The sequence below is a fragment of the Cervus canadensis genome, chromosome 31, assembly GCF_019320065.1.
Source record: "Cervus canadensis isolate Bull #8, Minnesota chromosome 31, ASM1932006v1, whole genome shotgun sequence".
Classification (NCBI taxonomy): Eukaryota; Metazoa; Chordata; class Mammalia; order Artiodactyla; family Cervidae; genus Cervus; species Cervus canadensis.
Window position 1 is genome coordinate 23,210,452 of NC_057416.1, and position 25,220 is coordinate 23,235,671.

Below are 25,220 nucleotides of genomic sequence, written 5' to 3' on the forward strand. Positions count from 1 at the left end.
TTATTTCACTTCCTGAACATAAATTCATGCAGAGTTTTTGTCATTTTGTTCAGTGCTCATTCCTGGCAGGTAGAAGGTGCTCCATAAATCTTTGTTGAATAAGTGAATGGTTATTGTATCTTAACCTTCCCATAGATACTGGCAACAGTACTAAGGTATAAGCTCATCATCTGAAGTGTAGAGAAATGATCAACCAATCCTTGGTAGTGAATCTTCTTAACAACTGAGATACAATAATTAAATCAAAAAGTTCAAGCAGAAAATTTGTAGTTAGCACTTACTAATGTTCACATATTGTGAATCCTGATAAGTGTTTACTGGATCATTTTTCCTTTGAGAGAGATGCAATTAGCAATTCTTATTAATTTTCTGTAGTTGTATGTCAGGACTCACAATCATTATCTGAAGAGAAAACAAATAAACCCTAGGAAAAAGAGATGATCAGAGCTGTGCCTTAGAAATCTTTGTGATTTTTAAGTCTATAAACCTTTGTTTATAAACACAAAGGTGAGTCTGCAGTTACAAGAGAAAAAATACAGTCCACTTAGAAAGAAGCAGGTGATTTCAGAAGTAAAAAATTGGTGGTAGATTTCCAATTGTGTCCCTTTTGCCGTTAGGGAATTATATGTCCTCACCCACTGCCATGGGCCTTGAAGTGATCCTATACTCATTATTTTTATAATAATGCAGAATAACAAACCATCCTAGTGGCTTACAATAAGCATTTAATTTTCTTCCTCCCAAAGTGTGCAAGTCAGCTGGGATGGTTCTGCTTCAGGATGTGGCTTTCCTGGACTTGTCTGAAAAAGTCTTTGTTTCATCCTGTTGAGTACAGAATTCCAAGTTGACAGTTTTGTTTTGCACTTTAAAGTTGTCATATCATTTTCTTTTAGCTTGCAGTTTCTAATGAGAAGTCTATGAAAATTTACTATTATTACTCTGTGCATAATGTGCCTTTTTTCACTACTGCTTTTAAGATTTTCTCTTTAAGCTTTTGAGGCGTCTACAATAGCTTTTCCTTTAGACCCCAGAGTCTAGGGCTAGTTTATGTCACTACTAAGGCATGACACTTCGAGGGTCTCTATTGCATATTCCATTCAACAACTGTATTTAACAGTCTCCCCACTCTGGCTCCAGGGAACTCAAATGATTGCTAGTCCTGTGAACTCTGAAAATTGTTTGGCTTACTGCTCCCCCATAATTGCTCTTTTCTGGCCTTGTAGAATAGTCACAGAACATATTCACTGATTTTTATTCAGTTAAAGATGCAGATTTCTGAAGCTTTTTCTCCATGAACTGGGCCTCATAAATTCCAACCAATTTGGTCTCCCCAAAATTCAATCCCCGTCTACTCCATTCGGTAAGACCTGTCCTCTCAGGGAGACCCTATGCTCTGTTTAAGTTCCCCTTGTACTTGCAAACTGGAAACTGCCTCTGGACAGAGACCCAGAGTCATACCCGGCTCATCTCATTTGTTTCTCTTCTTTCAGGTAAAAGGACTGGATCTGCCTGCCGTCCGATATCTGAAAACAGTTATTTTCACATTGCTCAGTTTCTTAATAAGTCCCAGACCCATTTCTTCTTGTCCAGTAGTAGGCGTTTTAAGTGCCTTGTGGAAAACGCAGATTGTTTTATAAACGTTATTTTCTGTGGTTAAAATTCACCTCTCACTAGGGCACTCCTCGTTTACTTCTCAGGAGTTGGTGATGGATCATTTCCTCTGGTGGTCTGCTCCAAGGACCAGAGTCCGGACCCCGGCGCCACTTCCACTCCGCGCCGGCAGCGTCCTGTTTCTCCCGCGCGCGCCTCCCTCCCGCTTGGCCCCTCCCACCTTTCTTCTTGCCCCTCCCTCCTCGTTTCTCCAGCCCCCGTCGACGGAAGCCCTCGCGTTCCGCGCGCCGGCTCACTGCGCCTGCGCGGCGTCTGGACGCCTCACGTTCCCGGAAGTGGGAGGTACCCGCTCGAGTTTGTGTGGCCGCCGCCGCGGGAACGCGAGCCCGGTAATTTTTCAACGGGGAAAGGCTAGGCTTTCGGGCTTGGCCGGGTGAGAGTGAGCGAGTGGCGGGCTCCAGCAGCTCCCTTCTGACGTGACACGCGACATGGAGGATGAGCAGACCCTCCAGCCTGGCGGCGAGGCCGTGGCTCCCGCGCGTCGCGCGTCTCCCGGGTCGGAGTGCGGGGACGAAGCCCAGCGTCCGAATCCCGAGGTAAGAATCTGCCCGCGCGCCCCTGTATTAAGAAGGTTTCCCGCGGGAACCGCAGCCCGTGCGCCCTGGGACCCTAGCCCTGGCCGCCTTTCCTGGCCTCAGCTGCGGGAGCCGTTCTCTGGGGGTAGTTGTCATTGAGTCCTTTCTAGTTCCAGGTACCGTCTGGAAGTAAGTCAACAGCCCAGACGAACTGAGTGTGCGAACTGAGGTTTTAGACGTTCTGAGTGGGAATTCTGCTCTAAACTTTCTGAGTTAACAATCGGTTACACGGTTGCTATCGTCATTCCGGTTAGCCCTAGTCTGTAATTGGTAGTTTTTGTTTTTAGAAATCTCACCTCATCTCCAAGTATATCACTCCTTAAGACTTTTAAGGCCATCTCCCAGCCTCGGCAGAAGGTAACTGTGCCTGTTGGCTGGGACTTTGTCTATGGTTTTTGGACCATTTTACTCCTGCTTCGTATAAACATAATGTATGAGTGATGTTGTTAATGATTTTGACAGCTCAGTGGTAGATCCTACAGTGACAAAGTTGTAAAGACGGTCTTAAAACGTCTTTAATCATCTTCTTTGACAGGTATAATTATTGTTGACTAGCTGCAGACTGTAAATAATACCAAAACTGGTCATTTTCTATTAATAATATACAAATACTGAGTGCCTCGTAGTGTGGGTAGTTGGAGGAGGCGTCCTAACTTTTGCTCTTTCCACCTACAGCCAATTCTCCACATAGCAGCTGGAATAATCTTTAGTAACATGAATCTGACTGGGTTTCTCCCCTCCTAAGTCTTCAGTTTGCCGGCCCCTGGACTCGCCTCCTTCCTTCATTGTTAGCTGTACCTCTTCCCACTTGCTCTCAGTGGCCACTATCCTGGTGTTATGGTGGGTGGTCTTTCTTGTTAAAGGTCTTTTGTGTGGTTTCTTTGCCCTGAGTCTTTGAATAGTTATCTGGTTCACCTTATGATGCTACTTTGAGAGAAGCCTCCATATCTCTTCTCTCTAAAGAACCATTTCTACTCTGCCATCCTTCTTCAGTTTAAGATACTGTCAATAACATAGTCATGTGAGTTGTACAAAAATAATTTTTGAAAGTTTATGTTTAATGAGAGTAGCGTGATTGAATACACTTTATTTAAATGTCTTAAAACTTTGAGCTAAAAACAAAACAGAACTGAGCTATAGTGACTCAAGGCCTGAATCTGTGTTCCTGGTTGGTTTTAGTGACTGTCATATTTGTTAAAAACCTGTTGTTGGATGCTTTTAATAAATGATGATACAGTCCTTTTTTTTTTCAGGCTTAAGTAAGCAAGTTTGGATTTCAGCTAAGTAGATTTTCATTATCCTTTATATCAACAAAAGTGTTTTCACAAATGAATAAGTATTACATTTTTATGTTTTTAACGAAGTAGGTTCAAATTTCATCAGAACTCTTCTTTGGGAAAGATTTTAATCAAGTTTAATTCTGCTTCTGATTTCTTTAATGTGTAGATTCAGAGGCTTTTTTAAAAAAATAGGTAATGTGCAGGGGTTTGGGGGGCAATAAAATAATGGAAATGTTTCTAAAACATCTATTTCCTAAATGTTCTTGCCACAGAAAAGGTTTCTTTTGATCATGGTCGCTTCCATATTGTAAAGATTCTCTTATTTGAGATAATATAACCTATGTAACCATTTACTGGGACATATGAAAATTGCAAAATGTCACAGTATCATGAAGTTGAATATTCCTTCCTATACTGTGGAGTCTCCTTACTTTGCTCATTGTATGGCTGATACTTTATGACATTGGACAGATGGACTCAGACATTGGGGGGGGTACCATTGTCAATCTGTGTATTGCTTGGTAAACTAACCTTGTGTTTTTGTAGATTAATAATACATATAGGGTTTTAAATATTTTCTTTCTTAGTGGATTGTCTTGAATAACTTTCTTTGGAAGTTTGTGTAGACTGAAATTTGTGAGAACTGCACCTTGACCGTGTCCTGAACTTCACTGAAGGAGTTGGACCCAGGAGAGGAGACAACTTTCTTTATTGAAATCATGATTTATAACATTTAGAAGAGTCCTCTTACTTGTTGGTAATTTTTGTGACTACAGTTAGATAAAAATAAAGCATGTGAGTAGGAGAGAGGACTTAGCCAAAGAGAAAATTCGCTTAAATTGACTGAAACATCTGTTTTGGTAGGGAAACTGTTGTTCAGTGTAGAACCTAAATTTTAACCTGATTGAAGATGGAGTTTAAAATTCACTGTAAGTGTAAAGACAAAGGGTGAATTAGGAATCCTGATTATATTCTAATGATAAAGTAGCCAAGTGTTGTAAATTTATTATTGAAAGCAAATTATTTTCTTTACCTTTAGTCAAAGATCTGTGAAATAAGGTTTCTAAAACATTTGTTATCAAGTAACTTCAATATAATTATTCTTCATTTTACGGACAGTTCATACATTGGAATTCCTGACCTCTTCCTCAGAGGAGATGGGAGTGAGTATTTCTAGTACAGTGTCTGCTAAACGTGTGTTACATTAAATGGAGAGCTAAGAGTGAGAAATGGTCCCTGAGTCATCAGGATTGGTCCTGACTCAGAGACTGTGGCCTTTCCATGGTTATCCTTCCTTAATGTGTAATTAAAGTTCACATGGGGACAGCATAGTAAATTACAACTAACAAGTTTTGTATAGATTGCTAGTAAACTCCAAAGTATTTTTGAAAATTCTGGAACATACCTAATATTTGTGACATTGCATGTGGAAAATAACTTGTAAATGAATCTTTGGAGCTTAACATTTTAGTAATTTGGGGGTTACATGTGGAGTGATTAGAGTCGAATTGTCTTTCTCAACTTGAATTTTAATTGAAGAAAGAAAGAACAGTTTATAATGTAGTAACTATAGTTCTGAATAACCTATATATATATATGTATGTAACTTTTGGAAATTGTGTGTTTTGAAACAATGTGTTTTGATCTTTGCTTTGGGTAATAACATGTTTTGGATTAGATTTCTGGCCATTTTATTTTTATATTGGCCAGTTTCTGTTAACTTTGTGAAATGAAGTCAGGCTAAAAATTCTCAGGAATACACTCATTTATATGTGTTAAGTGTTGTAAAAGTTTATTTAAAAATTGGTTCATTTGTAAATTTTAGAATATTGTTTGTGAAAAGGTCTGACCTTCAGTCTGTGATGGTAATATTTATTGATAGCCATGGTAGGTATGGGTTTTTCCATTATGGTGATGCCAGTGGTAAAGAATCTGCCTGCCAGTACAGGAGTTGTGGGTTCAATCCCTGGGTCAAGAAGATCCCCTGGAGAAGGGAATGGTAACCCACTCCAGTATTCTTGCCTGGAACATTCCTTGGACAGAGGAGCCTGGTAGGCTACAGTTCATGGGGTTGCGAAGTGTCAGATACCACTGAGCAACTAAGCACATGGTGGGTGTGGCGTTGGGAACCTGATATACTTGATTTCATTTAATCCTTATAATGATGTCTCCCACATACTATTTATCATTACCAATACCAAATACCATTTGAGATAGTTATTATATTTTATTTTATTTTATAGATAATGAAACTGAAGATCAGAGGCTAATAAGTAATTACCCAAGGTTATGCAGCTAGTAAATAATCAGCTGGTGGCTCTGTCCTGAGGTTGTTCTGACTCCCAACACCAGGGCTCTTTTTACTTAGCTTCTTTTCTTGTAAGATACCTCACGACTCAGAAGAGAGCAGGGTAAATTGTTCTGGAAACACATCTATCTTTCTTGCTCTGCCCTTTTATTGAACATACAGCACAAAGAGGCTTTAATCTTTAAGATGCTTATACTAACTGTAAACTCTATATATACCCACACTTTATTTTTTTGTAGAAAAAGCAACGGTGTAGACTCGATGGCCAAGAAACAAAAGCATCTAAGTTGATTACCTCCAGTGCAAGTGATTTCAGTGACCCAGTTTACAAAGAGATTGCGATTACGAATGGTTGCATTAACCGAATGAGTAAGGAAGAGCTCAGAGCCAAACTTTCAGAATTCAAGCTTGAAACCAGGTAACTAAAAATAACTTTCAAATAGCAAAAGTAGTACACGTTCATCCTAGAAGAGCTGGAAAACACTGACAATAATCATCTGTAATGATTAATTATCAGCTGATTAGTTATCAGGATTTTTCATGGATAAGATTCCTTTTCAGTGGTAATTTCAAAAGGAAAACAAAAGATTAGAAACATTTTTTCTAACAGTCACTAATTGGTGATGTGACCAAAATGCCTTCCTTGTCACTTCCCATTAGTTACAGTTTTTAGATCCTCTTATTTTTACTACCATTTTGTATTTGCAAGCCCCTCTAGGACTCAACCAAGTAACAATGAAGGACTTTAGATTTTTTGAAGAAACACATACTATTTGATGAACCAGTGTGACTGCCTTTACCCACCGTAGTTATCTGTTTAGAACAACCTTGTCCCACCTTCTGTTTGTGGAACATATATTTTAAAAATAACTGTAGGGACTTCCCTGGCGGTCCAGTGGTTAAGACTCCAAGCTTCCACTGCAGGTTCAGTTTCTGGTTAGGGAACTTTGATCCTGCATGCCATGCAGCATGGCCCCCCCCCCCCCAAAAAAAAAAAAAAAAATCTGTAAAACTGAATCTCCTAAATCATATTTTACCCATGGTAAATTAGAAATCTAATTCCAGTTAAGAATCTACTGGCTATGGCAGTATTCTTCTGGACATGGTTTATTTTACGATGTCTCCTAAATTAGTTTTCCTAGTTAAATAGCTAAGGGGCATTCAACTTTATATACTAGGCTCATAATACTTTTAAATTCACGTGGATTTTTTTTTTTTTAAGTTATCTAACTTACAAAAGACAAAGCTAGGAAAGAGCATAAGTTGTTTAACTTGCCTGGATTTTTATTCTCTGAAGTTTGTGTTTGGTCAGTAGAATAATTCAGTCTTAATTTCAGTTTTTGTATCCTGTATGTCATCTTATTGTATAAGGCAACAGGGCTAGGTAGGTGGTGTATGCCAGCAAAGCTGCTGGTATGAAAGACCAATATATAGTTTATATACTGTACAACAAAAATGAAAAATTACATGTGAAGGAAAATATTGATGCTGTATTAGATGTCCTGTTTTAATTAGTTGGTTGCTGACTTAGCTCTGATTCCTGCTTTCTTTACCTTCATTTTGGCTAACATTTGCTAAATTAGGCTGTGACTATCAGTGTTCAACCCAGTGCCAGCAGGTAGGAGTTCACATTCTTGTCTGTAAAAGTCGCCTAAGAGTTCATTTTATTCTTATTTTCAATAGAGGTGTAAAGGATGTATTAAAGAAGAGACTGAAAAACTATTACAAGAAGCAGAAGCTGATGTTGAAAGAGAGCAATTTTGCTGACAGTTACTACGATTACATTTGTATTATTGACTTTGAAGCCACTTGTGAAGAGGGAAACCCACCTGAGTTCATACATGAAATAATTGAATTCCCTGTTGTTTTGCTGAATACTCATACCTTAGAAATAGTAAGTGAATTTATATTTTAATTTTTGTTTTAGCAGCAGCTGTTCTGGGGTTGACTAGTAAGGTGGAGGATTCCATTTGCTGTTTTAGTTAGAATTCTAAAGAGGGGATGTTTGCTTTTGATTCATTCTTAATAGATGGGCTATAATAATTTCAGAGTCTGCTGCTCTCCTTTTCCAGTAGCTTAAAAAAACACAAAGCTCCCTGATGCCTGGCCCTTGTCCCAAATATTAGTTGTTCTGTTGTGGGGCCCCTAGCATCAGATTTTTTTTTTTTTCTTGAAAGCTCAGTTGGTATGTAGTCAAGGTTAAGAACCACTGCAGTAGACTACTGTATACTCTATAAAAATGCTAAGGTACAGAAATTACCTTTCAACTTAAAGCTAGTTCACTTTCTGATGAAAAGTTTATGGGCGAACAACTCTTGTAACCTTGGCTTTTAAGCCATGTAACATACATGCATTGTTAGCTCAGGAGCTCAACAGGATCCCTCCAGATAAATGCCATTTGCCTTGTAAAATCTGACCAAGGATTGTAACAGCTCATCTATACAGAGGTACCACTTTTATGGTATCCCCAGTTGCCACACACTGGAAATAAATATAAAAAGGCTTTGTGCATTAAAATACACAGCATTTTTCCTTTGTGCTGTTTGAAGCCTCTTAATCAGCCCATTTAAATAATTCCTTGTCCAAATCAGATTAAAGGTCAGTAAATTAAAAGAAGGCTTCCCTGGTAGCTCAGCTGGTAAAGAATCCACGTGCAATTCAGGAGACCCTGGTTTGATTCCTGGGTTGGGAAGATCCGCTGGAGAAGGGAGAGGCTACCCACTCCAGTATTCTTGGGCTTCCCTAGTGGTTTAGCTGGTAAAGAATCTGCCTGCAGTGCGGGAGACCTGGGTTCAATCCCTGGGTTGGGAAGATCCCCTGGAGAAGGGAATGGCTACCTACTCCAGTATTCTGGTATAATTAAAAGAAAAAATGACAGCTGTGAAAAAATCATCTTGCATAATTCACTAGGTCTTACTTTCTCAGTGATGGATGAGGCTCTTGCCACTCTCCTCCCACATTTATACATGAATGATTCATTGCTTTCTACTGTGTTATTCCATCACATTGTTGTTATTGTTCAGTCGCTCAGTTGTGCCCAACTCTGAGACCCCACGGACTGCAGCACACCAGGCTCCCTGTCCTTTACTATCTCCCGGAGTTTGTTCAAACTCATGTCTGTTGAATTGGTGATGCCATCCAACCATCTCATCCTCTTTCATGCCCTTCTCCTCCCGCCTTCAGTCTTTCCCAGCATCAGGGTGTTTTCCAGTGAGTTTGTTCTTTGCATCAGGTGGCCAAAGTATTGGAGCTTCAGTTTCAGCATCAGTTCTTCCAATGAATATTCAGGATTGATTTCCTTTAGAATTGACTGGTTTGATCTCCTTGCAGTCCAGGGGACTCTCAGGAGTCTTGTCTAGCACCACAGTTCAAAAGCATAGATTGTTCAGTGATCTGCCTTCTTTATGGTCCAACTCTCACATCCGTACATGACTATTGGAAAAACCATAGCTTTGACTGTAAGGACCTTTGTTGGCAAAGTGATGTCTCTGCTTTTTAACATGCTCTCTGGGTTTGTCATAGCTTTTCTTCCAAGCAGCAAGTATATTTTAATTTCATGGCTGCAATCCCATCACATACAAACTGGTTATTTGTTCACACCATAAAAAACCTTCACTTGATCCCACTTCCGTGACAACTACCCTGTGTCTTTGTTCCTCTACGGCAGATTTCTTTATAAAAGTTATATACACTTCTGTCTCTGTTTCCTCCCATTCTCTTAAGTCCCCACCACTTGTAGATATAAGTTATGTATTCCATCCCGTCACTCCACTAAAATCACTCCTCATTGTCATTTTTGACCTTTACCTAAGTCCTGGTGGAACTGACCACTCTCTCCTTGAAACACTTTCTTCAGGGAACTTCCAGTACCCCTCATTGTCCTACATTTTTGCCAGCCTCACTGGACTCCCTTTCACAGTTCCCTTTGCTGTTTCCTCTTCTCCCGCTTCCTAGTATTGGATGCCATAGGTTCAATCCCAGCTCTTCTTCTCTGTATATACTTTCTCCCTTAATGAACTCGCCTATCATCTAGTTCCATAGCTTTTAGAAATTCCATAGAAACTGGTATCTTCTGAATACATATCTCCGACCTCATCCTCTATCCAAAATCCAGGTTGTTACTTAACATCTCTACTTGGACATCTAAACAGACATCCTAACATGTCCCAGACTGAATTTACTGTCAACTTGTTTTATCTTCAACCTTCCCTGGCTTGAGGGCTGGCAACTCGGTCCTTCCGCTTGCTCAGTCCTGAAACCTTGGAGTCATCCTTGACTCCTATTCTTTTGCATCACACATCTAAGCTATCAGGACTCTTGTTTGTTCTGCCTTCAGAGTGCATCCAGAACCAGCCACTTAACTGCACTGCTATGCCTGTAGTTTGAGCCCCATTGATTTCTTGTCTGGGTTTACTGCATTTGTTCACCATTTAACCAGTCTCTGTTTCTGTCTAAGGGCTTTCCTTGATAGCTCAGTTGGTAAAGAATCTGCCTGCAATGCAGGAGGCCCCAATTCAATTCCTGGGTCAGGAAGATCTGCTGCAGAAGAGATAGGCTACCCACTCCAGTATTCTCGGGCTTCCCTTGTGTCCTTGTTCCCTATAGCCAGTTCTCAATTTAGTGACCTGTGAAACTAAAAGGTGCTCAGTCGTGTCTGACTCTTTGCAACCCCATGGACTATACAACCCCTGGACTATCCCCTTGGAATTCTCCAGGCCAGAATACTGGAGTGGGTAGCCTTTCCCTTCTCCAGGGGGTCTTCCCAACCCAGAGATCAAACCCAGGTCTCCTGTATTGCAGGCACATTCTTTACCAGCTGAGCTGTGAGGGAAGCTCCTTTAGTGACCAGAGTGCTCCTTATAAAATAGAAGTCATATGATTTCATTCCTCTGTTCACAGCTCTTTTATGGCTCCCCGTTTAACTCAGAATAAAAGTTATATTCCTTTTACAATCTGGCCTCTAGTTACCTCTGATTGCAGCATGTTGACCTGCTTGCTGCTTCTCAGAAATGCCAGGCATGCTCCACCCCCTCACCTCCCAGAGCTTAGCTCAAATTCCTTTCCTCCAGAGATCTTGCTGCTATTTTCCTTCCTCCCCCCATCCTTCCTCCCTCCCTTCCTTCCAGGCCTTCCTTAACTCTTGCCTTCTAAATAAAGTCTCACTGGCTCTCTATTCAGTCTGAACACCCCCAGACACCAGTGTTTCTGATCCCTTTTATCTACTCTTATTTTTTAAGAGCCTTCATCACCTTTTAACTTGCTATGTAATTTATTTACGTAATTATTCAGTATTTGGTCAATGAATGCATAGTTAGTTCTCTGGCATCATTCTGTTACAAATGTTAAATAATACCAGCTTGTAATGGTAAGAGATATTGGATCTTTTTTTTTTTTTTTAAGATTTTCATTTAAAATTATGAGATAAAATCCTGATACTTAAAAGGATGGAGTAAAATGAAGTAAAGTCACACTTAAAAGGATAGACTTCATTTATCTAAGAAATCCAAGAAGTAGAATTTTTTCTTTTGAAATATGTCTGATAAGTAAAGGATGTCTCTTAACTTTAGAAGTTCAGATGTCTTTGCTGTTCTTTCACTCTTAGAATTATTGTTAACTATTGATAATTCATCTGCTTAATACACTAGTGTGTAAAAAGAATTTTGTAAACACTGTTTTTTCTTAATTTTTTAATCTTCTATTATAAGGAATATTCTTTGTCTTTTCCTTCATAGCTGCCTAGTATTAATAGTTGCTGCCAATAAATCTTTAAAAGACTTTGAAATTGTCCTTGATTTGAACAAGTGACTTAGTGTGATCTGGTTTAGAGAAGCTGCATTGGGCTAAAGGAAGAAGCACTTAGATCTGAGCCAGATGATACCAGTTCTGTCTTACTGAGTTCACAGAGTTGTTGTGAGCACAAAATAAGAATGCAAACCTGAAAGCTTCTTCAAGAGGTTAAACATTGCTAAAATAATTAGTGCTATTACCACGTTTTAAACTGCTGCATGTCATATAGTTAAATTTTGATTACTCAGGATTCAGTTTAGTGAAATCTTAATATAAAAATAAGGTCTAATTAGTGAATGAGAGCAGGAATCTGAACTAATTTATTGTAACTGAAAACTGGCATTTCTTCAGCATACTTTCTGTTATTTAAAAAGCTCTTAATATCTTCAACTAGAGGTTGTGGTAATAGGCTTTACATTTCCAAAATATTATAAGCAAATCATCAGTGTTTTGCTCCTCTGGTTAAACTTTGGTTTGAAGATTTCAGATACTTATTCTAAAACGTTTGTAAAGTGTGAAACATAATTTTTTAACTAAAAAATTAGAGTAATTTGGGAATAGGGCATTATCCTTAAATTGTTAAAACTGTAGTCTCTGCCTTAACCACCTGTAAGGTTAGAACCCAGTGTGGCTGGTGTTGTCATATATTATGTCATGTATCTTAAGTCATAGAAATACTTCAATTTGCTGTCCTTCCCTTGTAGGAAGATACGTTTCAGCAGTATGTGAGACCAGAGATTAACACCCAACTTTCTGACTTCTGCATCAATCTAACTGGAATTACTCAGGTTATCATTCTGTGTTCCTTTTTGTAGAGTTTGAAGGACGTTTTGAAATTAGGAATTTATTTCATAAAATTATTGTTGTAAACAAAAATGTGACACTTTCCTTGCTTGGTAAAGATCTTTTGCTTTGTAATATTTAGAAAACAGGAAAACCCATTTTACACCTGATAAGATTTTTTTCAGCCTTTTAAAGTGTTGTAATGATGAATCTAAACATTTCATTTGTTTGGAGCATTAGTGAAGAAAAAGTTAAGTTACCATGCTGCACTTGGGGATGAAGTTTTAAAATATATCTGTTTACAACCTGATTTTATATATAGCCTAATTTTTTTTAGGTCTCTGACTTTTGGTTGTATTCTAATGTGGCAGGCCCTTTGTCCATTTACTTAGTTGCTTTATTCATTCGTTCAGCAAATATTTGAGGGTGTGCTGTAATATCTGCCGAGCTACGAGGGATATAGAAATAGTCAGGATAGTCTCTCTCCTCAGCTCGCTTAGCAATTGTAGGTTGGGGGGACTGACACAAAAAAACAGTGGTCACAGTATAGTTAGGAAGACTGACGGTGTTTCCTCAGGGTGTCATGGGCATCTGTAGAAAGACCCTTCTCTGACAAAGGGAACGGAGGACTATCCTGGGCAAAACTCAAGTTGGTGAGCTTGGGCAGAGTCACGATGGGTAAACAAATGTAAAAGAATGATTGGGCATTTCAGGTGTGAAGGGCAGAACTTTTAAGTGGTTCAGGATGGTTCAGGTGTCTTATGGGCTGAGGAGAAAATGGTCACAAATAAAGCTGAAGTAATAGATAGAGATGAGCTATGTCGTGAAGGGTCTTATATGTCTTTTTTGTCTGGAAAGCCTTGGGGAGTGTTTGGAGGATTTTCAGTATGAAAGTGATGTGATGGATGATTTACATCTTCGGAAGATATATGCAGTATGTTTTGGAAAGAGGTGAGCTTTGAGATGCTGAGACACTGTAGAGGGCCAGGGCTTTCAGCTGAGAAGAGATGGCCCTTTTCTCCCCTCTGGAGAATTGGGAAGCCACTAGGTTGAGGCCTGAAAAAAAGAGAATGCCCACGGATGATCTTAAATCTTCATTTGGGGACAATTATATACTTCAGTTGAAAGCAGTTCCTAATATTTGGCTATAAACAATTCTTAGTTGTCTTAAAATTGGAATTTTGGATGAATCTTAGCCCAAGAAGCCATAGAGTTCAAAACATCATAGATAAGACTTTGTCCTGCTCTTTCATGTCCCTCCAGTGTTTGTGTCTTGAGTATTTTGTAGGACTGTATGTAACCACCGTGATTTTTATGTATTTTACTTTCGTATCCTCAGGAGCAAGTAGACAGAGCTGATACCTTCCCTCAGGTGCTGAAAAGAGTCATTGACTGGATGAAATTGAAGGAATTAGGGACAAAGTATAAATACTCCATATTAACAGATGGGTGAGTATTTAGGAAGTTTATCTCAATCTGCTTTTTAAGGTTAAAGATATCCTTATTCATCTAACTTTTAGAATAACCACAGAAAATATTATTTCCTGAAGGAGCCCCCACAGCAGACAGTAGTTTTCCTTTCATATCCTTATCCTTAGTTAAATTTTTAAGTCCTAGGGGTCAAAGAGAGGAGGGAAAGAAATAACAGTCTGATCCAGGACTAGAAGAAGATTAAATATTAATATGTAAAATCTAAATGATTTTATTGTTTTTATCATGACACTTCTTGCTCAAAAAAGTCCAAACTCTTCAGTCTGGCTTTCAAGGCTCTCATCTAATCCCTCCCTACCTATGTAGCTAATCCTCCTGCTGTTTCTCTTTTTCACTCCAGTCAGGCTGACACGTGAATCACAGGGGTTTATCCTTCCTCTGTGTATGCATGCAACTTTCCTCTCTGCTGGAAGGCTCCCTTCCTTCGCTACTTACTTCTTTATTACTCAAAGCCCAGCTCGTGTTTTACTCCATACATTATAACTCATGTTGATGTTTCTGTTGAAGTCTTATAGCCTCTGCAATAGGTACCATTCATGTTGGCATCTGACTAAATATTCTGATATCTAAACTTGATGTGTGTAAGATTTATGTTTGCAAGGAAATTAACAATCCTTTCAGAGCAAGAGGTTTTACAACTTGAGAATCTTCCATATTGCTTACTATAGTGCTGAGCTTGAAATTATGCTTCATAAGCATTAGTTACATGAAAAGTCAAGTATGGAGATGAGAGCGATTAAAACAGGGATTAAAAATGGAAATTTATGAAGACATTGATGAGCCTCTTTAGAAATCTATCACTGATTTTCGGGATAAATGAGTAGTGTCCCTGCTTAATTACACAGGTGTCTCTGTCATAATACAGTGTGTGCAGTTCTGTAAAAACTTTGCATTCTGGGACAAATTGTTCAAAATCTGTGCAGTTTTGTAACCAGAGGACTAACAAAAACAGTGATTACCTCCAGAGATAATTTGGACAGTCCAGGCGAGCAGCCCGGGGTGTGTGGAAGTCACCTCAGAGGATGTTACAAGTACACAGAAGCCAGAGGATCGTGGGGGCAGGCATTTGTTTTTAATTTTCTTAAAAGTACTCCACTTGCCATTACAGCAGCTGAGTTGAGAATTTTTCTTTTTTCTTTCTTACTGAAGAGTATAATTTCAGCTGCTTCAATTCTGACTCCCTTGGCTGAGGAAAAACTATATATGAAGCAGTACAGTTTCCACATGATACAGTCAGGATTCTTGATTTGTGTTGTAGAAGCGTGTGCTATGGCAGAACAGATTGTGTTCTCACTACTTGATATTCTCTGTGTTTCTCTCGGGTGTTTTGTTCATTTGTTTGTAGTTTTTGTTTTATCTCGAAGCATACCCTCTGAGGGTATGTGATAAACCTGGCATTAAAAGTAAGCTGGGCAGTTCCTCTAGAGTTGTGAAAAAATACTCAAGAGGATAGAGGGGAAGTTTATTTTTGAGTTATTGTGGAGAAAGAGAAGTTAGATTTCTGAGCTTGATGTTATGTGTAAATATAAGAAGGATGATGTATAAATAAGAACAAATAGAATGACTTAAGATCCTTATTTTAAAGAATGGTATAGCATGTATTTAATTCAGTTTTCTTTCCTCTTTCGACTTAAGTTCATGGGATATGAGTAAGTTCTTGAACATTCAGTGCCAGCTAAGCAGGCTCAAATATCCGCCTTTTGCCAAAAAGTGGATCAATATTCGAAAGTCATATGGAAACTTTTACAAGGTACGATTACTATATTGATTATACTGCTCTTGATGATAGATTTATTATATTTTGCATGTACATGAAGTTGTAATTTACTAGGGACTTTTCACAGAAGAAGATCATATAATTAATTATTATGCAGATTCTAAATAGTTATGTTCATGTGAGTTTAGAAAAATAAGCTGTCTTCCTCACTCAACCTGTTACTCAAACAGGGTAAATGTATATGTATTGTTGTTCAGTTGCTAAGTTGTGTCTGACTTTGCGACCCCATGGACTGCGCGACCCCATGGACTGCAGCACGCTGGGCTTCCCTTTCCTTCATTATCTCCCAAAGTCTGCACAAGCTCATGTCCACTGATGATCTTTAGTAACAGAGATTTGAAACTGAATATATGGCTTGCTTCTGGAACAAACAGTTCATACTGATTTTTAATTTTTTAAAGTTAATATGTGTGTGTAGTGTGAATTTTTTAAAATACTAAATAATATTGCAGGTCTTAAATAGCAGTCTTTCCCTCATGGCCCTTACCAGTACTGGTTCCATTTCTCCCAAAGACTTGCAGTTTTTTAAGTTATTTCTTCTCATATTAACCTTCCTATTTCTAAATTATATATTTATACTATTTCTTGAGTTTTCAGTCTGAGTTATCTGTTGAGTTCCTGCAGTGGACAGCGAAGATTTAGCTCCATTAAACAGTGACCGTTCCTGCCTATCCTTCCCCTCCCTGCATATTTCTAACTCAGTCACATTAGCTTTATAATCATTATTCAGTGTTTACATTTCTAATGACTGTGGAGAGTGTTCACAGCTTTCAGTCAGATTGTTTGCTTTTTTTGTTGTTGCATTTTAAGAATTCTTTATACATTCTAGATGTTAATCCCTTTTCATATATGTGATTTGCAAATATTTTCTTCCATTCTGTGGGCTGCCTTTTCCCTCTGGTGATAGTGTCATTTGATATATAAAAAGTATAAATTTTGTCAGCAAATTAAAGTAATACATTACAGAAAAATACCATGCAAAACAATTAGTTTGGGTTAAAACAGTGGGGCTTCAACTTAGATGTTCAGAACAATGTATTTCTTTTCATAAATGATTTATTAAGTTACAAAGCTGCAAACTTTGCCTATTACTGTTAATTTTCAGTCTCTTATTTTCTACTTCACTGAGACTTACAAAATACTAAAGAGTTATTCACTGAGCTGTTCATGTTTCAGGTTCCTCGAAGCCAAACTAAGCTGACAATAATGCTTGAAAAACTCGGGATGGATTACGACGGGCGACCTCACAGTGGTCTTGATGACTCTAAGAACATTGCACGAATAGCAGTCCGAATGCTGCAGGATGGATGTGAACTCCGGGTTAACGAGAAGATGCATGCGGGGCAGCTAATGAGTGTGTCCTCTTCACTACCAATAGAGGGCACTCCAGCGCCACAAATGCCGCATTCCAGAAAATAACAGCATTTTGCCCTTTTGCCTGTGGATCATTCACTGTCACTGGAGCTGCTACAAAGAGGTAGCAGATGAATACCTATTGAATTAGTCCTGCAGTGCAAAATTTAAGCACCTTAAACATTTAAAATCTTATTACAGTAATAGGTATATGCATACATATGTGAACAGATTCCGTGGGAGGGCATATTGAATTCTTTGTCACCAGCACTTTTGATATGAGCAGTATTTGTTACACAGTAACAGTTCCTGCTTAGAATTGAATTTTATAATTTAAGGTGTCCAAGATGTGTTCTTTGGGTTTAAAATGCAAAGGTTTATTGGCTCTCCCCTTAAATGTCGTATCTTACTGATGTTAAAATATGTGATGTATTTCTACATCAGCATCATTAGATCAGATCATTTCTTCAAATGCAGAAAAGATCAGAAAGGTGGGCCTTTATCTACTAGCCTTTGGGTTTTAAGAATATCAGAGTCCCTTTGATTTTTGAAGCTTATTTGTGAACATGAGCTGTGAGTGGTAAATTTCATAAAGTACTTAGTACACATATCTGCCTGTTTTTTTTTTTTTCTTTCTTTATAACTGGAAGGCTCATGATAGGTTATAGGGTCTGGTTAAAAATTCAGTTACTGATGTCAATGGAAAGTCAAAAGAAAATACCATTTAAAGGAATATAAGGGCTACAGCTTGAAGTTTATAATATATAGATTAATCATTGAGGTCTTGGATTTGGTTTTTTGGTTCCCCTCCCTCTTGTGACATATCTGCCCTATTTCTTAAATCTAAGAGACCATGCTTTGATTTAGACTTTCAAGGTCACTACTTAATTTTGCATTTGTATTCAACATTATGAGTGAGGTTAATAAAGTTGAATAATACTTTCTACCATATCTTATGTTTATATTGTTAAAAACTGATTTTACATAGTGAGTGACCACCAAATGTTGAATAGTTAATTCTTAACTAATTCTGAAAACAAAAATGTGTTTATGTAGTTGAGAAAGTAAAACTCTACTTATCTAGAAATAATTATTTTCAGAATTGGATTTCCCACTGTAACTTTCCTGGAACAATTTCATTAGCATTGCTTCTTTTCATTCACTTCCTAATAGTAATTGTGATGCTACTTTATTTTGATGATTTATACATTATAATCAAATGAATTTTATAAAAGTCTTCCAATCCTGATACATAGGAGGAAAGTAGGCATTTTCACAGAGTGCTGTAGGTGTTTAACTTAAAAGAATGAATTGCTGCCTCTGAGCAGTCATTACAGCACCAGCATAATAAAGAATAATTAGAGGATAACAGAAGGCACAATGTATGTGATGCCCTTAAACATACAGATTATAGTAAAACAGGGACATCTAGGTGTCTTTGGCTTGAACAGTAAATTCTTGGGGCGAAAGGGATATATGCTAAGATTTTTGATAACCCAGATAGCACCATACAAGATACCATAAAGTATTACTGGACATTTTAAAGCATTTCCTTCAAATGCTTACAGAGGAACTGTGCCAGGGCCAAGTATTAATATTTGGAAACAGCAAATCACCAGCAAGGTGTGGACACTGGGATGTCCAGTCATGCTCCCTAGGCAATTTCTCCACGTAGCCACCTCACTGTAGAATTCAAATTCATGCTACAGCAAAGCTGGAGTCCTCTCTGACCAGCTTCCAGAGTTGCTCACAAGAGCTGAAATTTGCAAGGGAGAAATCCGAGGATAGCAAAGAAATATATTAAATTGCCTTCCTCTTTTGTTCTCAAGTCCAGCTGCTAATCTCTTTGCCTATTTTTCTTTTTGCCAAGTATCAACAAGCTCATTTTATATTTCTTTTTTTAATATATATATTTCTTTTTAAGACCTTCAGCAATATAAGCTTTCAATATCCTTTTGGCTCAACTAAGTGTTTTATCTGGTGTTGCTTTACTGTCCTGACTCTCTTTTTAAGACATTATTGAGGAATAATTGATAAATATGTATATATTTAAGTAGAAACATGGTGATTTGATACACATTGTGGAATGGTACCAAGATCAAGATAATTGGCACGTACATCACCTCATATAGTTAGCTTTTTTTTCTTTTTTTGATGATGAGAATGCTTGAGGTCTTGGCAACTTTCAAGTATTCAGTACCATATTATTAAGCATGGTCACAATACTATATCTTGGAAATTATTCTTTGTATAACTGAAAATGTATATCCTTTGACCTATGTTGCCTCATTTCTGCCATCTTCAGCTCTTGGCAACCACCATTCTATTCTCTGTTTCTATGAAGTTGGCCTTTTTTTCTTTTTCTAGATTCCCCATATCGGTGATACCATGTGTTTGTTTTCTCCATCTGGCTTATTTCACTTAAACTTCCAGGTTCATCCACATTGTCACAAATGGTAGGATTTCCTTCCTTTTTTATGGCTCAATAATATCCCTCTGTGTGTACATGTGTGTCTGTGTACCATTTTCTCCCCCCAGAGTATTTTTTGAGCTCCCTTTTGACTTCTTTGAGCCATTAGTTGCTCAGAAGTGTATGTATAATTTCCAGTTATATGAGTTCACTTTTGTGAACTTCCCAGCTTTCCTCCTGTTACTGATTTCTAGTTTCATACCATTGTGATCAGAAAAGATACTTGGTATGATTTTAGTCATAAATTTGTTGAGATTTATTTTGTGACTTAACGTATGATCTATCCTGAGATGTTCCTGGTGTGCTTGAGAAGAATATGTACAGGTAATACCTCAGAGATAGTGCGGGTTTGGTTCCAGACCACTACAATAAAGTAATTGTCACAAGAAAGTGAGTCATGTGAACTTTTTTGGTATATTTACACTGTAGTCTACTAAGTGTACAATAACATTATGTCTAAAAAAATTTAAACATGGGATTGCTAAAAAATACTAGTCATCATCTGAACCTTCAGTGAGTCTTAATCATTTTATTGGTGGAGGATCTTACCTTGATTGCTGACTGACCAGAAGGTTGGGGTGGCTGTGACAGTTTCTTAATAAGGGACAGTAATGAAAGTTTGCCACACAGTTGACTCATAAATGATTTCTCTGTAGAATGCAGTGCTGTTTGACAGCATTTTATCCACCTTTCAAAACTGGAGTCAGTTCTCTTAAACCCTGACACTGCTTTATCAACTAATTTTATGTAATATTCTTAGTCCTTTGTTGTCATTTCAACAGTCTTCACAGCATCTTCACCAGTAGATTCCATCTCAAGACACCACTTTCTTCTCTCATCCATAAGAAGCAACTTCTTCCCCATTGGTTTTATCATGAAATTTCAGCAATTCACACCTTCTGACTCCACTCCTAACGCTAGTTCTCTTATTATTTCCACCACATCTGCAGTTACTTCCTCTACTGAAGTCTTAAACCTCTCAAAGTCATCCAAGACGATTGGAATCAACTTCTTACAAATTACTGTGAATGTTGATACTTTGACCTGTTCCCATGACTCACAAATGTTCTTAGTGGCATCTAGAATGGTCACTCCTTTCCAGAAGGTTTTCAATTGACCCTGCCCAGATCTATCAGGGGAATCTCTGTTTATCACACCTGTAGCCTTCAGTTGAGTTGAGTTCAGTCGCTCAGTCGTATCTGACTCTTTGTGACCCCCATGAACTGCAGCACGCCAGGCCTCCCTGTCCATCACCAGCTCCCGGAGTTCACCCAAACTCTTGGCCATTGAGTTGGTGATGCCATCCAACCATCTCATCCTCTCTCGTCCCCTTCTCCTCCTGCCTTCAGTCTTTCCCAGCATCAGGGTCTTTTCCAATGAGTCAGCTCTGCATCAGGTGGCCAAAGTATTGGAGTTTCAGCTTCAACATCAGTCTTTCCAATGAACAGCCAGGACTGTTCTCCTTTAGGATGGACTGGTTGGATCTCCTTGCAGTCCAAGAGACTCTCAAGGGTCTTCTCCAACACCACAGTTCAAAAGCATCAATTCTCCAGTGCTCAGCTTTCTTTAAGTCCAACTCTCACATCCATACATGACTATTGGACTAAAGAATAAGACTTGAAAGTTGAAATATTCCTTGATTCATGAGCTGTAGAATGGATGTTTTTGTTGGTAGACATGAAAACAATGTTGAATAATGTTGCTATTGCTGCATTACCAATAAGCAGTAATATCTTGAATTGTTTTCTGAGCAGTAGGTTTCAACAGTGGGTTTAAAATATTCAGGAAACCGTGCTGTAAGCATGTTGTCATCTAGACTTGATTCCATTTATGGAGCACAGACAGAGTAGATTATCATTCTTGAGGGCCATGGGATATGGGGGACTGTAAATGAGCACTGGCTTCAACATTAAGTCACCAGCTGCATTAGCCCCTAACAAGAGAGTCAGCCTGCCCTTTGAAGATTTGAAGCCAGGCATTGACTTCTCTCTAGCTATCAAAGTCCTAGACGGCATCATCTTCCAACAGAAGACAGTTTTGTCTACATTGAAAGTCTGTTGTTCAGTGTAGCCACCTGGATTACTTAGCTAGATCCTCTGGGTGACTTGCTGCAGCTTCTACATCACACTTGTTGCTTTACCTTACACTTTTATATTATGGAGACTGCTGCTTTCCTTAAACCTCACGGACCAAGCTCTGTTGGCGTCACACTTGTCCTCATCACTCAGCCTTCATAGAATCGAAGAGAGTAAGGGCCTTACTTTGGATTATGCTGCAGCTTAAGGGAATATTGTGACTTGTATGATCTATCCATACCACTAGACCTTCATCAGCAATAGGACTTTCACTTTCTTAAAATTCATGTGTTCACTGGAGTAGCACTTTTAATTTCCCTCAAGAACTTTTCATTTGCATTCACAACTTGGCCATTTGGTGCAAGAGGCCTAGCTTTTGATTTAAAATGAGAGATGTGGGACTATTCCTGTCACTTGAACACTTAGAAGCCATTATAGGGTTATTAATTGGCTTAATTTCAGTATTGCTGTGTCAGATACAGGAGAGGGAGAGATGTAAATAGTTGGTCAGTGGAGCAGTCAGAATGCACAACATTTTCTAAGTTTGCTGTCTTATATGGGCCCAGTTTATGTGCCCATAACTATTACTATATTAATATCAAAGATCATTGATCACAGGTCACCATAACAAATAACAGTGAAAAAGTTTAAAGTATTGCAGGAATTACCAAAATATGACACAAAATGGGCAAATGCTGTTGGCAAGATAGCACTGATAGATTTGCTTAACACAGGGTTGCTACAAGTCTGTGAGGCACAATAAAGCAAAATCCAAAAATGAGGTATGCCTGTATTCTGTTGGATGGAATGTTTTATATATATATATATATGTGTGTGTGTGTGTGTGTGTGTGTGTACATGCGGGGTCTATTTGATCTAAAGTATCATTCAAGTCCATTATTGTTTTATTGATTTTCTGTCTGAATGATCTATACTTTGTTGAAAGTGGGATGTTGAAGTCCTCTACTATTATTGCATTGCTGTGTATTTTTGCCTTCAGATCTGTTAATAATTGTTTAATATATTTAGGTGCTCAAGTATTGAGTATGTACATATTTGCAGTTGTTACATCCTGCTTAAATTAATTCGGACCTGTTTATCATTGTATGGTGACCTTTGTCTTTTCTTACAGCTTTTGAGTTAGTCTGTTTTGTTTGATACAATTGTGGCTACTCCTGACTTTTGTTTTCTATTTTAATAGAATATCTTTTTCCATCCTTTTACTTTCAGCCTGTGAGTGTCCTTATAGCACAAGTGAGTCTCTTGTAGTGAGCATATAATTCAGTCTTGTTTTTTTATCTATTCAGCTACTCTTTTTAGTTGTAAAAAATCATTTACATTTAGAGTAATTATTGATAGATAACAACTTATCTCCGTATTGTTCTTTGCTTTCTGATTGTTTTGTAAGCACTTTGTTCCTCTCTTTATGTTTGTCCTTGTGAGTTGATGACTTTTTGTAGTGGTATGCTTTGGTTCTTTTTATCAGCAACCGATGTCCCAGAAATGGTGGGACAGAGTTGTGACCGAGGTCTGGGAGTTGGGCACGGAGTAGTGGCAGGCCTGGTTCAGTATATGGCAAGGCGTTGTGGCACCCACCCTTGGAGAGTGGGGCACCGCTGCATCTGGGGCCCCTGGGCACAGGTCTCACTGTAGTGCGGTCCCAGGAGCAGATGCAGTGGGGGGCACTCCAGACAGCCCTGCTGCTGAAGACTGTGCAATCCTGATAGCAAAGGCTGCAGACATCCACAGCAGGGAGCTCACTGGGGTTCTCCTGCTCTCCTTTCCCCATCAAGTGATTCCTCTGAGGGCATCCTTCCTGGAGCCGAGCTGCTCTGGACTGGGAAATGAGGGGACGCAGCTGAAATGTTTCCTTCACAGTTCACTGTGTGGCTGTTCTTGCTTTTTAAACTTTGCACAGGTTTTGCTGCTGCTTTGTTGTAGTCCAGAGCTTTCTGTCTTTTAAGGAAACATAGCGTCCCCTATTTTTATTGATTTGCTGTTTCTGTGGAGAGAGAAGTATTAGTGCCTCCTAGCCCTCCTCCTCGCTGGTGCCCTCCCTCACTCATTTCTGTGCTCTTGGGTCTCCGCCCCCTCCTGTGTGATATTCCCTGTATCAGATGGACTTCTTGAGGGTGGGGGCTGAGACTAATTGTGCCTGTTCTAATGAGAGGCTCCTAAACATCAAGAGTATAGGTTTTGAATTTTGATTGTGGTCTTCTGTTTTTAAAATACTCAGTACTGCTCATTCTTGCAAGGAAAATGCTTCCTCTTAAGCAGTTTTGCTGTTTAGTATTCCAGAAAGTCAACAATATTAGGAATATTTTATTATCAGTTTTTGTTTTCTGTTAATGATGTTATTATACTATATACTACTATATTGATATTTATTACTTATTTATTATTTACAGACACTTTTTTCCTAATCATTAGCTACATTGATTGCCTTGCTCTCTATTTTCACTCATTGTGACATATTGACACCCTGGGTTTCTGCTGTATTACTTTAAATGCAAACCCTTCAGAACCAACTGAGGTTATTGAGGGAGCACCGTATTTTGCCTGTGTTTGTTTTGTGTTCTTTAGATAAAATACTTCATAACAGTTGCTGTGAAAAAAAAAATTTCTGTTTTCTGAAGTCTTTTTTGCTTAAAGTTAGACCTGTTTAACCTGCCTCCCTGGGGCAGGTTTCTACCTGGGCTGAAGTGAAAAACTATGGGAATCACTAAACTGGTACCTATTAGAAGGGAGACAGTATCTTTGAAGGCTAGTTTAAATGGTCATTTTTTTTTTTAAAGCTCGGACCAGTTGACCTGCTGTCTTTAGTATATGTTCATAAATATTACATCCAAAATGATCGTGCAAACGCAGTAATATAAAGGCACGGGAGAAAACTGGTCATAAAATTACTAAGGAGAGAAGAAACAGGGTGGTCACGATAAAATGCGTGTTTGGCGTGGGCTGTGGGTGGGGTCACCAGAGAAACTCCAGGCCTCTTGTATAAGCGTGCCTGTGTGTGCTGGGAAAGCCTGATAGGATGTACTGTATTTTGAAGGAAGCCTTTCAGTTTCTAAGTTACAGTGAAGGAGTATAAGCTCCTTGAGAGCAGGGACTATGACTTCCACATCTTTGATTGCACAATGACATCTACAACAGTGTGTGAGTTAAGAAGTGTTCCACATATAACTGAGTCCAGTGTTAATAAGTGAATGATAGCATTAAATAACCTTTTTTCCATAATATGTAGAAGATTCCTATTTCTTCTGCACCACAAACTGAACCTGTATTTCAGATTTCCCTGCTCCTACAAACTTCCAAAGCCCATTAACTTATAAAGTGTATTATGGAGCGTGTGTCAGCAAACTACTAATCCCTGGGACAAATGTGGCCCATTGCCTATTTTTGTATGGCCTTCAAACTAAGTGTGGTTTTTACATTTTTAAATGGTTGAAAAAAGTCTAAAAGATAAGAGTGTTTCATAGCCCCGGTTATATGGAATTCAGTTTCAGTTTCTTTAAAGCTTTATTGGAACTCAGCTACAATGCTCCTTTGTTGCATATTACTTGCAACTCCTTTTGTCCTACAATAGTGGGATTGAGTAGTTGCAGCAGAGACCGTCTGACCAGCCAGGATGAGACTATTACTGTCTAGCC

General features: G+C 38.6%; 1 protein-coding gene across 2 annotated transcripts; it reads left to right on the top strand.

Annotated features, from left to right (window-relative positions):
• The first annotated feature begins 1,846 nt into the window (after positions 1–1,846).
• On the top strand, positions 1,847–19,881 carry ERI1 (exoribonuclease 1). 2 transcript variants are annotated; one of them, XM_043454300.1, is made up of 8 exons: positions 2,233–4,283; positions 4,646–4,689; positions 6,074–6,252; positions 7,518–7,728; positions 12,326–12,409; positions 13,744–13,853; positions 15,531–15,645; positions 16,849–19,881. In XM_043454300.1, exons 2-8 carry the CDS (start codon positions 4,684–4,686, stop codon positions 17,089–17,091), a joined length of 948 nt encoding a protein of 315 aa, XP_043310235.1. In that variant the 5' UTR covers positions 2,233–4,283; positions 4,646–4,683; the 3' UTR covers positions 17,092–19,881. The 2 variants fall into 2 exon arrangements, with proteins under 2 accessions (XP_043310234.1, XP_043310235.1); XM_043454299.1 differs by lacking the exons at positions 2,233–4,283; positions 4,646–4,689 and adding an exon at positions 1,847–2,207.
• Positions 19,882–25,220: the final 5,339 nt, after the last annotated feature.